At 38.2% G+C, this 15,037-nt stretch overlaps 1 protein-coding gene across 1 annotated transcript in view; it reads left to right on the top strand.

Annotated features, from left to right (window-relative positions):
- cacna1ib (calcium voltage-gated channel subunit alpha1 Ib) overlaps nt 1-13,214 on the top strand; it is a gene marked incomplete at its 3' end in the record, with an annotated part of 171,149 nt that extends 157,935 nt beyond the window's left edge. The window contains exons 33-37 of the mRNA XM_079263089.1: nt 2,772-2,912; nt 5,498-5,632; nt 7,608-7,776; nt 10,335-10,549; nt 12,576-13,214. Of these exons, the coding sequence (XP_079119215.1) occupies nt 2,772-2,912; nt 5,498-5,632; nt 7,608-7,776; nt 10,335-10,549; nt 12,576-13,214 (1,299 nt within the window). The remainder of the gene's footprint in view (nt 1-2,771; nt 2,913-5,497; nt 5,633-7,607; nt 7,777-10,334; nt 10,550-12,575) is intronic.
- Nucleotides 13,215-15,037: the final 1,823 nt, after the last annotated feature.

The following is a 15,037-nucleotide window of genomic DNA, read 5'->3' as shown; positions in this document are numbered from 1 at the left end:
TCAGCAGCCAGCAGTCATCTTAGAGTGACAGCTCAATCTTTGATCTGTGCATATTTGCATTTATAGAGAGATTGCATTTTTGTTATAAAAGCCCCACATAAAAATTTTGAAAAAGGAGCATTATTGGAAGTGATCCTGCTCTCTGTGAAGTGTTTACAGAGCCTCCAGACTTCTCCTACAAAAGAGAACCTATCCTCAAGGACAAATTGGTTCACAGTGACTTAGCTCCTCCTACATCTGAGCCTTGCTGGTTCTCCAGACCCACAGGCAACCATCCTTGTGGGAACTGCGGCTCTTGTCATCACATTGGGAAAAATAATACATGTAAAGACAGAAATGGACTTCAGACATACTACATCCATTTATTTATTCTAACACTACACATGTCATTTACAGGCTGAAGTATGAGTGTGGTTGTTTTTATCTGGGACTCACTAAACACAGACTGAGGGACAAGGTGTCTGAACATGTTTATGCCATCAGGACTGAAAGTCCTGAATGCTTGATAACAATTCATTAAAACCCATTAATATGATCAAACAAAAATGAGACAAAAAAGAATTAAAAGAGCAGGTTAAAAAAAAAAGGCAAAAAGAGAATGTTTGTACTTTGTTGTTGTTGTTTTTTTTTTTTTTTTTTTTGGCTTTCCTTTGGAGAAAATGAGACATTTTAGAAATGGATATGTATTAAACACATCCAATGTTTCCTTTTGTCTTTAAATAAGTGATCTGTAAATCTTCATTACAATAGAAAACACACAAAAACATAAGATTTCTACAAAGAGCTCCTTTCAAGAGAGCAGATAGTGAAGCCAAAACTATCTACTAATGATTACTGTCATTATATTTTCTCTGTGAAAGACTCACACCAACATGCTTTTCAAGCAAAAAATTGATTTAAAAAATAGATAAATGAAAACTCTAAACCTCTAAGAATATATGAGGCTGCTGTCCTGCAGGTTTTTGATCGATTCCTGCTTCAGCACATCTGACTCAAACTAAATGGATCTAACAGCCTATGAACTTCAGCACAATAACTCATTAATTTGAGTCAGGTGTATTTGAGCAGAGATACATTGAAAACTTGTAGGTTTGTGGCCACTGAGCACCAGCGCATGGACATCCTTGTTCTAGGTGATGGATATAGTGGAGCGCATGCACACCACACTATTAACAGGGTGATTAAAAATTGTTACTTTATTTAGTTTACTTCAGCTGTGCCTTCCCTTTTGGAACATTGCTGTACAAAAATGGCAGATACAGAAAGAAATCCAGATTGAAACTGCATCCTGGGACAGTTGCTGAGTTATAAGGATAGCTACTGAAATTGAAGGATACTCTCAAAGGACAATGCAGGTTTGACCGTCGGATAATTAGATACGCAGTGAATCACAGAGGGTCAGCACAGCCAATGCCCTGATGTTACCAATTAGTCCATCTGCTTCACATCTCACTGTGTTTTCTCATCATTTAAACCATCATGGAGGTTTATGCTCATGGCAAAAGGTGGGCACTGCTGGGGACTTGCTGTTGTATGTGGTTGCCCTCTTCCACTCACACCGTTAGCAGGAACACGTGCCGACATGCCATATATGGACAATAACAAAAGTAGTAAACAAAAAGATCATGCAGTGGAAAAACAACTTGATAGGGGAAAAAAAAAGTCTTGTCACCAAGGAAACTAGACTAAGCAGAATAATATTAAAAATAATTAAAAAATAATGAAATATAGTGAAAACCAGAAGGTAAACCAGGAAAGGCGATGGGTTTAATTCATTCATTTCATCAGCACACAAACCTGTTATCAGTTATCACCAAAGCTGCAAGTTAAACAAAATAGTGTCTCCTGTCATCTCAGCTTTTTTTCATTTATGAGCTCCACTTTATTAGAATGCTGTGTTTCATTTTCTATTTCTTTAACTTCAGGGTCATTAAAACTTCTTTATTATGCTTTTATTTGATTGCTTAATTCCATCCCACTCACTTCACATAGAAATATGCTAAATTTGCTAAATGACACTCATTGGGCTTCTTAAACCACATACAGCTCACCAAAAGTAGACTGGTGCTGTTTGTCATTCATTGTATTCGCCGGCTCGTTGTAGAACAGGCAAAAGTCAGGAATATCTGTCTTGCAGCTGCCAGTAGCAACTGAACATAACACATCCCATGATATAGCCAGCATGTTGCACAACAGAGGTGATGAATGAGAAAAATAAAAAAAAGAGGAAGTAGTTGTTATGCATTTTTAAAATCTAGGTATAATAAAACTTGGAACAGGTCAGTGTCTCTTTGCTGCAAAATGCATGTAGCGGGTTTAAGGCACTGCAAGTATATGATTTCAGTGTGTGACTGAATTGAAATGGAGGCAGTGGGGATGGATGACATTTCCAGACCGAGTTTGACAGATTGACAAAGTAACAAAAAGTTTTCAAGTCAAGAAAAAAAGGCAGAGCATGCACGGAAAAGCAGAGAAAAAACTCCAGACTCGACTGACTTTGACGACATGTTTGCAGCATGTTTCCCCAATCTTCCTGCACCTTTTCTGTTCTCAACCAGGGGAATAATAAATAAGATAATTAGTACTGCTTTCACTGCTAGATTAAAAGTAAAAATAATTTAAAAAGACTGAAAAAAAGCGAAAAGATTAATAAACTTCCAATCTTATTATAATCATCACAATAAATTAACATAATATAATATTGCAGTATCAGTTGTGCTTTGTTATAGTCTAAAAGGTCAATGCAGTGTTTTCATGTGTGTGTGCTGCAGGAGAGCCAGTGGCTGGACAGTGTGTCTCTGCTGATTAAGGACTCATTGGAAGGGGACATGATTGACAACATCTCTGGGTCCGTTTTTCACCACTACTGCTCTTCTCCTGTGTGCAAGGACTGCAAAAACCATCCACAAGAGGTGAGTGTTGGGCATACAAACACCCTCCCTCGCTGCTGCTCTCAGGCACAGGAACTATAAATAACCACTTCATTTTGTTGACCTTGAGGAAAACTAATATGGTGGTTTGTTTTTAGTCACACGGCCATGTTAATAAAACCTTTTGATCCTTATGGCCGCGAGAGAGGCTTGTTTATTCATTGATTTGCTTTTATTGAAAATATTTTATATCGTACATATAAATACAGCCTATAGGGTAACAGTAGCAGTAGGTTTGCCGATCAAGCAATAATATTGAGTAAAAAGAAAAGGGTAAGTTTGATTACTGTTGTCTAACTGGCCCTACAAGATTTCACCCATATAACACTACCGCTTACTAACACTTTGCCATTCAATCTAATAGGTCACTGTTCAAGTAGGATATTCAGATTTATGTCATTATCCACATATACAGCACATGTATCCCAAAAACAAACAAACAAAAAAAAAAAAAAACCCACAAAAAAAAAACTTACATTACATTTTGTTACAATGAAGAATAAAGATAATAGTACAATACAGGAAAACTATTCCCCCAGATGTAATTCCAAAAAAACAGAATGAGCTCCACATACTGCACATAATATAAAAAAAAGAAAACAAAACACATTGTTTATACATTGTAACGTATTTGTCAGCTGTACAAATATCTAACAAACCTTTTGCCACCTTCTATCAAAACAACTATTAATTCCTCACTGTGTAACTTTTATTTCATGCATTTAATCTATTTCATTTTAGCATTTTTCTTTAAATGTAATTTCTTTTTAAAGCTTATTTTAACACTTCCTGCACCCAGATACTCAGCAAAGCTTCCATCAAAAACAAACCTTGCCATGCAAAGACTGATGTGAGGAATTTTCTCTCTTGCAATGCTCCAAAGTCAGTGCAAGTTTTTCTTGCCCCATGTCGTAAGACAGGAACTGTGCGAACACAGCACAAAGGAGGACATTTACGAAACAGACTTTGTTTTCTGACTTATCTGTAGTGGTAAACTATGTATTATAACCCTAAACATGCGCAAAAGATTTTTTAGATTAAAGGAGATATGAGCACACTTTGGTATTTAATGTAGGAGGGTCTTGTTTTACTCTGTAGCTTCAAACTTTCATTTGAGGTGATTTCTGAGCAACCTGCCCAATACATAATAATTCCTAGTATGAAAGGGTTTAAACGTCAGCAATTCTACTGAATTAGCTTAAATCTAAAAAAAAAAAAAAAATACTTGTTTGAGTAAATCCAGTAAGTGTGATATGCACACCAGTTAGTATGTGACTGTGACAATTTTGTTTGCCACTGGGTTATAAATGACTGAATTTGTATGTGGTGCTGCAGAAACACTAACATTAATGTGGGTCTTTCTTTGGCTAAATGTAATCAGTATGTAACACAAACAGCATAGAAACTCTGTGCATGTGTCAACCCTATAAATGTATCCAACACCTACTGAGAGACACATCCATACCCTTCAGTCAACACAAGATCAAACATCACTGAGAATCCATAACATATCCATTTCCCCAGGTTGTTACTGCAGCAGTTCTCTGAAAATATTGTTTATTTATCCATGAATGCATCTGCCTCTACAGGGAACACCAACACACAAAAAAATAAACATTTTTTTAACAGTGGGAAAAAAGCCCATAATCTACAGAAGATTTGATGTATTTAAGTAACATTTATATATATATATACATATATATATATATATATATATATATATATATATATATATATATATATATATATATATATATATATATAAATATGTATGGAAAAATGTCTATGAGAAAGTGTGTTCAAACTTTTGACTGGTAGTGCACATAATTATTAGGGGTAGGCGCCATTAAGAAATTTATTCTAATTATTACAGGCTTTATAATTAATTCATTCATTTTGATTAATTACATTTTAATCACATAACAATATTTGCCCCAAAAGTCTTTTTTTATTTGGGTGGATGACTCAAATAAACAATAGATATGGATATTGACATTGTAAACTCAGGTGTTCTATTTAAAACACTGGGAAAAAACTGACAAAAAAAATTGCTGGCCAAAAGTGAACGGAAAATGTCATTTTCTATTCTATTCTATAAGAAAATGTCTGCCTAAACTAAAGATTAAATGTCCACTAAAAGTCAACTCCTTGGCTGGAGTAATGTTTCCAGGTGATCTTCTCATCTGTTTATTTTTTCCCGTTCATGAATGAAATGTGTTGTATCCTTCATTGCACAACTTCAGGTATGCAGTAGTTTCGTAATTTAAAAATAAAGCATTTAATTGAAAGTCTAATAATCAATCAAAATTTCAAAATATTGTGAATCAAAATATCAAATACTTTTCTTTTAAAGTGCTGATTATATAAATGGTGACTGTTTCTCAAAACAAACCCCGAAAAAAATATTTTTTTGTTATGGAATAAAAGAGAAATTTTAGTATTTCCATAATGACATATTGTAAAACATCCATTAAACACATCCAAATCTTGTTTCAGCTATTTTTTCCTTTCACATTCTGCTGATATATTTGTCACCGGTGTGACTGGCTGCGGTGTGTTTGAGACAGATCCGACTGGCAGAGGTGGAGCAGGCATCACTGATGTCCGAGCAGATGTCAGACAAATCTTCATCTCCAGCGCTGCCTGATGACCTCAGCCTGGATGAACACAGCAGCTACCAGCTGCTTGTCACAGGCAGTCAGGTATGCTTGCCACAGACTTTCAGTACTTTCTCACCTTATTTGAATTTCTCACATTGGTCTCAAACACACACAAAAAAACACAATCTTTATAACAGATATATAAAACTGGTTATCACATGCACTTCAGCCACCATTAAAGTTCACTTGAAATCATATTTTATGTTTTTTAGTGGCTTACAAAAGTATTCCCCCGTTTGCCATGTGTCTCTTTTTAAAGCAGCTTTTTGCAGAAAGTACAGCGGCGAGTCTCTTAAGGTATGCCTTCATGAGCCAAGCAGCCAAAGCGATTTGTGTCCATTCCTCAAAGCAGAACTATTCCAACTTGTTCAGGTTGGATGGGTTCAGCTACTGTTCATCTTTAAGTATTCCTCTCCTAATGAGGATGAGTCAGTAAGTCTGGTGCAGGTGATGAGGAGGGACCACCTGGCATTAACTTTTCAGGGGTTTGTTGCCAAAAACCTCACCAGTCAGCTGAGTATAAAACACTTTTTGTAGTATAGTTTTTTTTTTTTTGTTGGAAACTACAAATCCAGATGAACTGAATATAAACATTTATGTTTTTATTCATTGTTCCTGAAAAATAATACCTTGAGATGATGGTCTGTAGAGTCTTATGTAGCAAGCGCTGCACGTAGGAAGAACACAATATCTGAATACCTCGGAGTTGCAGTATGCATTCGTGGAGGAAGTACGCAACCACTGTAGATAAACAGCCAAAAATTGGCTGATATCCCAGATTATTATTTTCACTTTGGTGAAATAGGTAATACTTGCTTTTGAACATATTTAAAGTAAATGGTAAGTGGGATTGTACTTATATAGCGCTTCTCCAGTCATGCTGATCTCTCAAAGGGCTTCACACTACATGTCACAGTGACCCATTCATACATACGCACGCATACCCCAATAGGCACATCGGGGGCATTTCAGGGTTCAGTGTCTTGTTCAAGGACACTTGGCCATGTGGATCCATCAACTCTCCAGGAGGAAGACGAGTGCTCATCCTCCTGAGCTATGCTATCAAATGTAAAAGTACTTTCTGAATGTATTGCCTAAGGCATTTTTTTTCCTTTTAACACTTTAATACCGTGAGTATCATATGTGAAACATGTATTGTTGGAGACCTTTTGCACTACTTCATGAACTTGAGGATCAAGCCATGTTGTACATAATCTCATGTTTCTTTTCTAATGCATGTTGTAATAATACAACATTGCTCCATAATAATTTGGATTCTTCATTGTTATAAATAAACAGTGATAAACAGCAATATGTAACAGATATTTTTATTTTTTAACTTTTTTTCTTAAAGGATCAAATTAAGATTACAGATTAAAAGAATAATAATAATTTCCCCACTTTTATTCTTGGGTAGGACTTTGAATGGTGAAACAGTGATGCATATAAAGTTACATAAGCATTTTGGGCATGTTATTTCCAGGCTTCTTGGAGGTACAAATCATGTTATCACACCCTTGTTTCTCATGATTAGGATACCCGCCTCCTACTATTTTTTCACTGCTTATGAACTGGTCGTCTCGGTGTGTCCTTCATATCTGTATCTTCAGATGAACACTTCAGTTCACAGCAGTTTCACCTGGCCTGTTTCATTTCCATGATATGGATGACCAGTTCATTTGATCCAGTTTAGAACAAACAACTACCAAGCAATTTGAGGCTTTGAGAACCACCATTATTTTCTTGTTACCGCATCCAATCCTAAATCAGACTTGCAGAGATGGAAAAGGGAAGGGGCATGATGAGAGCGCTTTTTTTAAAATTGGAAACAAATTGATTTCCATTATGACAAGAGGAAATGAAAGACTTCAGTTTGATATCTATCCTGCTCCAGCGAACATCAGCGCACCTGGATATTGTGCCTACTCTGTGTGCATCTCCGTATCTCCTCTCACCTTGTTGTTCATCCACTTCTATATGTTCTATTTCACCGCTAATTTTCCCATCTCGCTCCAAGAGAGGCAGCAGTGACTCCCACAGTTCAGAGGAGTTGCCCACCCAAGGAGACTACAGAGGTCCCCATCCGTCCAGCTCAGGAAGTGAGGGCGGGGAGTTTTTTGAAGAGCCGATCCACCCACAGCTGCATCCTTCTTCGCTGAGGAAGCAAAGCCCTGCACGTGGCAGAGGTACTGAAGTTACTGCACTAATAACACAGCGTCAAAGATACAATGTTTTACTTACATTTTATTCCATTGGGAATCAATCTGTTGCACACTTATCAGTGGACTTATCAGGCACAATAGCTAGCTTATTGCATTCCAAAACAGCACTGTATTGACGTGTACACCATGCTTTGACACTAAACCTCATCATATTTGCACTGGGTTGCATAAAAACAAGACCCCATCCTCAGTTCACAAGGTCAGAGCTCCTTGGTAAGAGCTTCTCACACACACAGAATAAGCCTTTGGCATAATTTTCAGCCCAGGTATTTTCCTGGTGTAGGCATCATTGACACTTTCTTACTGTGGTCACCTTAAAAAGGGAGGTTAAATTACTTGCTGTTTTAACACCCAATTTAAAAGTGTTTTTCCAAGCCTAACACCATCATTTGTTGCCCAACCCAACAAAAAAAGAAAAAAATAAACTGATGGGAATTTACAGTAAAATTGAGCAATAAGCATAAAAATTTGTCTGTACTCAACAGGAACATTTGTTTCATACAAATTGATCCCTTTTCTAAACTATCTACAATGTCTGAAAGCAAAGAAACAGACTGGGAAGCTAAAATGGTGCATTAAATGTATTATTTATTTGTCCTTTTGGAAACCAGTAGCTTTCTGAACTAAACAATGGGATATGTACAACATCACTCTGCTGTGCACAACCAAAATGGAGCATTATTTCAACAAAGAGAGCTCAGATTTATTCATTCATTTATTTATTTTAAATTCAGTCACTGCCACTGTTGCTGATTCACCACTAATGACTAATTGTGTGTAAGCAAAAGGTAGAGAAGTAGAATACTGCATGCCAGTGAATGTGGTTGTAAATAAAGTAAGTCTGTGTAAAAAAAAAACAAAAAGGGAAAGAAAATAAAAGATATGGAACTTTTCTACCGTTAACTTTGGTTTTGAGCTTGACACCAACAGTTTTGTAAAATTGACAGACAACAGAAGTAAAAAGTGATGACAGCAAGTACTCCTGTGGTATATACTATAAGCTTTTTTACTTTTTTCCTCTTTGCATAAGAGGGCAAATGTGCTTGTTTCAGTCATTCAAACTAAAATATGTACTGACGCCCAGCATGTCAGCCTAATTTGTTACTATAAATAGTTGGTGGAGGGAGTGCTTGTTTGTCTCTGTGCTGACCCTGTGATAGACTGGTGGGCTGTCCAGGGTGTTTCCTGCCTCTCATCTGCAAATTGCTGGGATAGGCTCCTGAATTAGATTAAGTGGTATAGAAAATGAAAGGATGGATGAATTAATGAGTGCAGCAGAGGAGCATGCTTATATGTGACATTTGTCTGTGAAAGGAAGGCTACAATCTGCAAAACGTTTTGACTAAACTAAACTAAGGGTTCTGATGTGAGAACCTAAGTTAGGAGGGTCACTCAAAGTAGGATTTACTTTAAAAAAGTACCTATTAAGGTATACACTTGTATTTTTTAACTGAAATGACTAATTTTGTTAAGCTGCAACATGCTAAGATGAAATATCTCTTAAAAAGTTGAGGAAGTTATTAAACTTAATGGTGTGAGTAAATGTGAATAGTAGCTTCAAGTTGTCCAACTCCATGTTTCTGTTTACACTCAACATGTAAGTTGACTCAATATGATTGGTTTGTTGAGTTAACTCAGAAAATGCTTTGCAGTTGGTTGCTTTACATTTTTAAGCTCTTTGGTTGTCAATGTATTATATCAATACATAGTTTAGAACTTAAATTAATTTACTATCGATTGCTATCAGAATCTTCACCAAATGCTAGAAGGGCTTAGAAAATCCTGACCGAAGACTAAAATGACCTATCATTTTGGCCTATAAACCATTAGCTCAAAGCATATTTTGTTGTTTTTTTGTTTTTTTTTTTATAGAGGTTGTCATGAAGAAGCAGTAACCTGTTGCACTAAATGTCAGCAGGGTTCAGATTAGGTCACACTGATGTTTTAGTAATATGCCATGTGCAGAGTGGCGCTAACACATTTAAAGCAGTCCATTACTTACACTGGTTCTATAAGGAGATAATGGTCACTGAGATCAAATCCTGATAATACTGTGTAAATAATGATACATTGGTCATGGATTACCCTGCGCTGAGGTTCTTAAAAGTGATTGTCCACAAACTCAACCCCAACATGATTTATTTTTTAATTTAATCAGTTCTGGGTTTTTTTGCAATACAGGAAAGGTTAAATGATGAATGCAACACAAAGTGCTGTACAAGATAAAATCAAGTCATAAGGATTATAAAAACAGTTGATAACAAGACATTTAAAAACAAAGATGCAAGCTCTTTCCACACACTCATACACACATAAGGACAGATAGCAAACACCACCCCCACACACCCACCCCCACATTCCTTGAAATACATCATTCCCTGAATGCTGTCTCTTTAACCGAATGCAGGTTAATAAAACAAATAAAATATTTGTCATTATCAGCATTATATATTATTATTTCTAATGAAAATTGAACACTTGCCAGTAAAAAGCGATAAAATACTGTAATTTACTTGTTTCAGATCGCGATGAAGAAAGTTGCAGTGGGATTGTTGGTGTCCCTCAACCCATATTTCAACTACCAGCAGACTTTTTCCACCCAGCTGCTGCTGCTCATTCAGACAGTCCTGGGGACAGTGTCAGCCAAGGAGGCAGAGGCCCTTCCAGGTTGGCTTCTCCAGCCTCCTGGGCCTCCCTCCGCTCACCTGGTGCCAACAGTAGGCCTCTGAGCTCTCAGGTATGACATACAGATGAAGGATCAATTTGAGTGTAAATGACTGGATAGACACTATAAGGAAGATTGATATCAACATCTGTCATGTAATTCTGAGGTGAATTTCAGTCACTCAAATACCATATGAAAGAGATATGCACACACCCAGGGCTGCATGGTGGAATAGTGGTTAACACTGTGGCCTCACAGCAAGGAGGTTGCTGGCTCGATCCTTGGCTGGAGTGAGGTTTGGACAGTGGCTTTTCTGTGGGGAGATTGCATGTTCTCCCCGTGTATGCGTAGGTTCTCTCTGGGTACTCCGGCTTCCTCCCAGACATGCATGTTAGGTTACCTGGTTACTCTAAATTGCCCTCAGTCATTTAGCAGACGCTCTTATCCAAAGCGACTTACATATGAGTAAGAACAACACAAGCACAAAATCAAACAGTAGAGGACATCATAGGAAGGTGCTAGAGGACTGTCCAGTTGGATGCAGGTCCTTCCATGAAGTGCTACAGGCTTTTTTCTTTTTTTTGTTTTTGTTGTTTACTCGCTTCTCACCCCATAATATCACCTATGTTATAATACAAAGACTTAATACCATAAAGTTTGTTGCAAAGAACGGGGCTAAGTTCTCCAACGTTCCAATAAATATAGCTATACTAAGTGTTGAAGTGCTCCTTGAAGAGCTGAGTCTTCAGCTTGCTCTTAAAAGTAGACAAGGACTCAGCAGAGTGGACGGAGTTTGGGAGATCATTCCACCATTGTGGCACAACAGAGGAAAAGAGTCTGGCTAGGGATTTAGTCCCACATATTGGTGGTAACATGAGGCGTCTTTCACTGGTGGAACGTATCTGTCAAGAGGGAGTGTAGGCCTGGATTAGGGAGTGAAGGTAGACGGGAGCCGTTTGAGTTATTGTTTTGTAAGCCAGAAGCAAAGCTTTAAATATTCTATTTACAATGTTAGAGCCATACCAGTTCAAATTAACCCAAGGCTTTCATCCCTACTTGCAAATCATCACTCTGTGTGTGTGGCCACATTCAAAACAAAGACACAAAAAATATTGCCTTTAGAATGGCTAAGTAACTGAAATACAACCTTTCATTAACATAAAAGCATTACAAGAAGTCATCTGCTTGTGACTTGATGTCAAACACCAACTTCATGAGCAGCCTATTAAGAAACTAAGTATGTGCTGTTAACTACATGTGTAAGTTTCCACCCTCCACTGATGAGGTAAGGTAGTTTGAAACTCTGGTAATTTGGTGATAATTAAAGCTAATACCCCTCCATTCTGAAATGAACACCTCCTCTCTGTTGCTTTCTGCATGGAAGAATAAAAAGGCCCGCTCTTTTGAGTTTCTTTTTCCTTTTTGTAACCATGGAAACAGATTTTTCCTTTCTCCTATACCTGCTTGGTTTGTTTAGCTTGTGCCTGAGTGCCTCTGTGATCCTCAGCTGCTACAGTAATGCTCTGCGGCATTCAGCTAATTAGCCTAGCCAGCCCTGAGCCTGATACTGATGCTGTGCACACTGTTGTTCTTGGCTCAGGCTTGAGTCCCCCATGTTGCTTTTCTCCTGTTTCCTTTGTTCTCCTTCTCTCTTGGGTGATCCATCTTTCTGTACCTCTTCTCACAGTACTCTGTCTTTCTGTTCATATTGTCTTTTAAATGTTCTGGAGAACATCAGAGTAACACCATTTTTTATGATGTAACATAGCTGGTTTTGTTCTGTTAAAGTAACAGAATTCAATCGCTCAGCCAATTCTGCTCCTCACAGCACCACTCAGACACTCCTACAGCTAAAGCCACATCATGCATGCTCTTACTGGCTGGAAAGTTTTGTGTCACTTATAATTAAGAAGATAGTTGTTCTTTCCAGGAAGTCATTATGTTTTATTTAACCTCTAGGCTGTCATCTGATAATGTTTGGGAAAAAACCATGGCATAAGACAAGTTTACACAGAGCTTTGATTCATTGGTTGACTGCTTCTCTTTTTACAGGTGATTCAGATCTTTAGATTTATGATCACTCTTTATGTCTATCCAGCGTCCATCCCACAGTGACTCATCCTTGGCCAGTTCTGAGGGCAGCCTGCAGGCCACACATGAAGAAGGACTTAGCTTCAGTGTTTCTCCTTCTCAAGATTTGGATCTCCCAATGCCTCTTCTCTGCCCACATCCCTCGCTCCCATATGGATCACCTTCAGCAGAGCTGGGTCAGTCTTCGCTAAAGAGGCGAAGTACTGTTCTTACCCTCCAAGCTACTCAAAGGCACCAGAGGAACCAGAGCAGCAGCAGACCTGGCTGCCCCCAACAGGACTCCATGGACCCTTCAGATGAGGAAGTGGGCGCAGGGACAGGCAGGGAGGGGTATGGTCAAGCCCTTAATAGCGAACACTTGTCTGAAACACTTAACAGCCTCTCCTTGACATCTCTGCTCACTCCAAACTCGTTGGCACCAACGTTGATGAAGAAATGTAACAGCACAGGCTCTCTAGGCCCATCTAATCGATCTGTTCAGAGTAAAGATGGCCGTCAATTCTATGGCGTAGATGCCCATGGTTTCCTGTCTAACCCGTGGATGGAGGGACGGGAAAGAAATGCAGAAGAAGACAGTGACCTGACAGGCTTGAGCATGAAAAGCAGTAATCAGCCAGCAGACACAAGCTCCAGGAAAAAAAGATGAAACACTCGTTGCCTCTCTGCAGTGAAACTGTAACCGTCTGCATTTCTGGACTTTGAACAGAACAGGGAGAGACTCCTAAACACAGCCTGTGAAACAGTTCTTAAATCCTCTCAGTCATTTGTTCTTTCACTTTACTCCTCAATTTTCAGCTGTGTGGCTTGAGTCATTTCTCACAAGATTACAGTTGCTTCTGAGTTTTGACCCCCTTTTTGCAGCGAATGTTACCGTTCTGCTTAACACAAGGGTTTAGCCATTCAGCACAACCAGGATTCGGCCTTGGAAAATGTGGCAGTTCTGGATTTTGTATTTAAACCATCATCACAAAAATTCAGGAAACCATTACAAAGATAAGCTTGAAAAAAGTAATGACTGATAAACATCACTAGAGTTATGTTCGAACAGGGCTTGCTTGACCTGATGTGCCAACAACCTTTGAGCAAAAAAAACAACAACAACAACAAAAAAAACAAAAAACAGTACAGTCAGTACACTGAAGCTTGAGGAAGAACTGAATATTGTACAGTTAGTCTTTTCTCTTCTGTAATATCCATATACAATGGTAGCATCGTCCTCTTCCATCTTTAGCAGATTTGGTGGTTAATGAGAAATGAAAAGGACGTTTGTTCTGTCTTTTTGTTTGTTTTTGTTGACAAATCTGTCTCTATCTGTGAGAAAGAGGGCGACAAGGACAAGCAAGAAGCCTGGTTCTTAAAAAAATTAACATAGCATCTCTGAAAACAAGAACAATATGTAACTGCTGCTGAGAAACCATGTGGGGAGTCAGTGGAGAAAGGCGGCCTCTCTTGGAGGGGGGGCATTTTTTACTTCCCGTATACATGTGAAAGGGCTGGTGTATTGAGTGCAGACCTGGGCCAAATACCTCATCCTTCCATTAATGTCTGGCTACATAGAAAATCTCTGTAAGGCACTCACGTTTCTTTAAAATATGTTTATGATGCAAATTTTAAACTAATGTGCATGTTAATACAAAAAGTAAGAAATAATAATAAATCATTAATGCTGTCAAATGGCATAAAAGCTTTTCGACTGATTCCGGATCAACATTAGAGATGGGGATAGTAAACACATTAAAACAACTTATTGCCTGTAATTTACATGCTTACCTAATAATTCAATTTCAGTTCAACTTTATTTGTATAGCGCCACTTCACAACAATGTCGTCACAGGGCACTTTACATACACGAATCAACATACACATCATTTCGAGCCAATTCATACTTATCCTATAATAGAAACCAACTGATTGCATCGAGTCATGACTTCGATCCAATCCCCCATCCTGAGTATGTATGAGGCGACAGTGGGAAGGAAAAATCTCGCCTTTAACAGGAAGAAAAACTCCGGCAGAACCCGGCTCAGGGAGGGCAGCCATCTGCCTCGACTGGTTGGGGTGGAGACGACAGGAAAGACAGATCAACATGTACAACTGCACTTATTCAGGAAGACCTGTGGAAAAAATGAGAAATAAGTTAAAGATGGCAATATTGGCATATATTTATACATTAATATATTAGAGTAATAGAGCAAGGTACTTCTCAGTGCATCAGGTAACATCGCCATTGCTACATAAGTAAAGGTTGGCAAGACTACCTATAACTATAAGAGCAATGAACATAACCTGGATAGTTGGGTCCCGTACATGCAGACTCCAACTCAGGAGATGCTCACATCTTAACTATAATAGCAGGAGACACATTTTAAAGGTCAATTTCCACTGGGTGAATGTACATTGCAGCCTTTTTAGTCAGTAGTGTGGTTTACATTGGGCACACTGCAAAAGTGTCTTGTCGCAGCTCTCCGC

The sequence above is a fragment of the Telmatherina bonti genome (genome assembly GCF_933228915.1).
Source record: "Telmatherina bonti genome assembly, chromosome: 3".
Classification (NCBI taxonomy): Eukaryota; Metazoa; Chordata; class Actinopteri; order Atheriniformes; family Telmatherinidae; genus Telmatherina; species Telmatherina bonti.
Note: the sequence above shows the minus strand (reverse complement) of the source record. Positions and strands in the feature narration are given on the sequence as shown.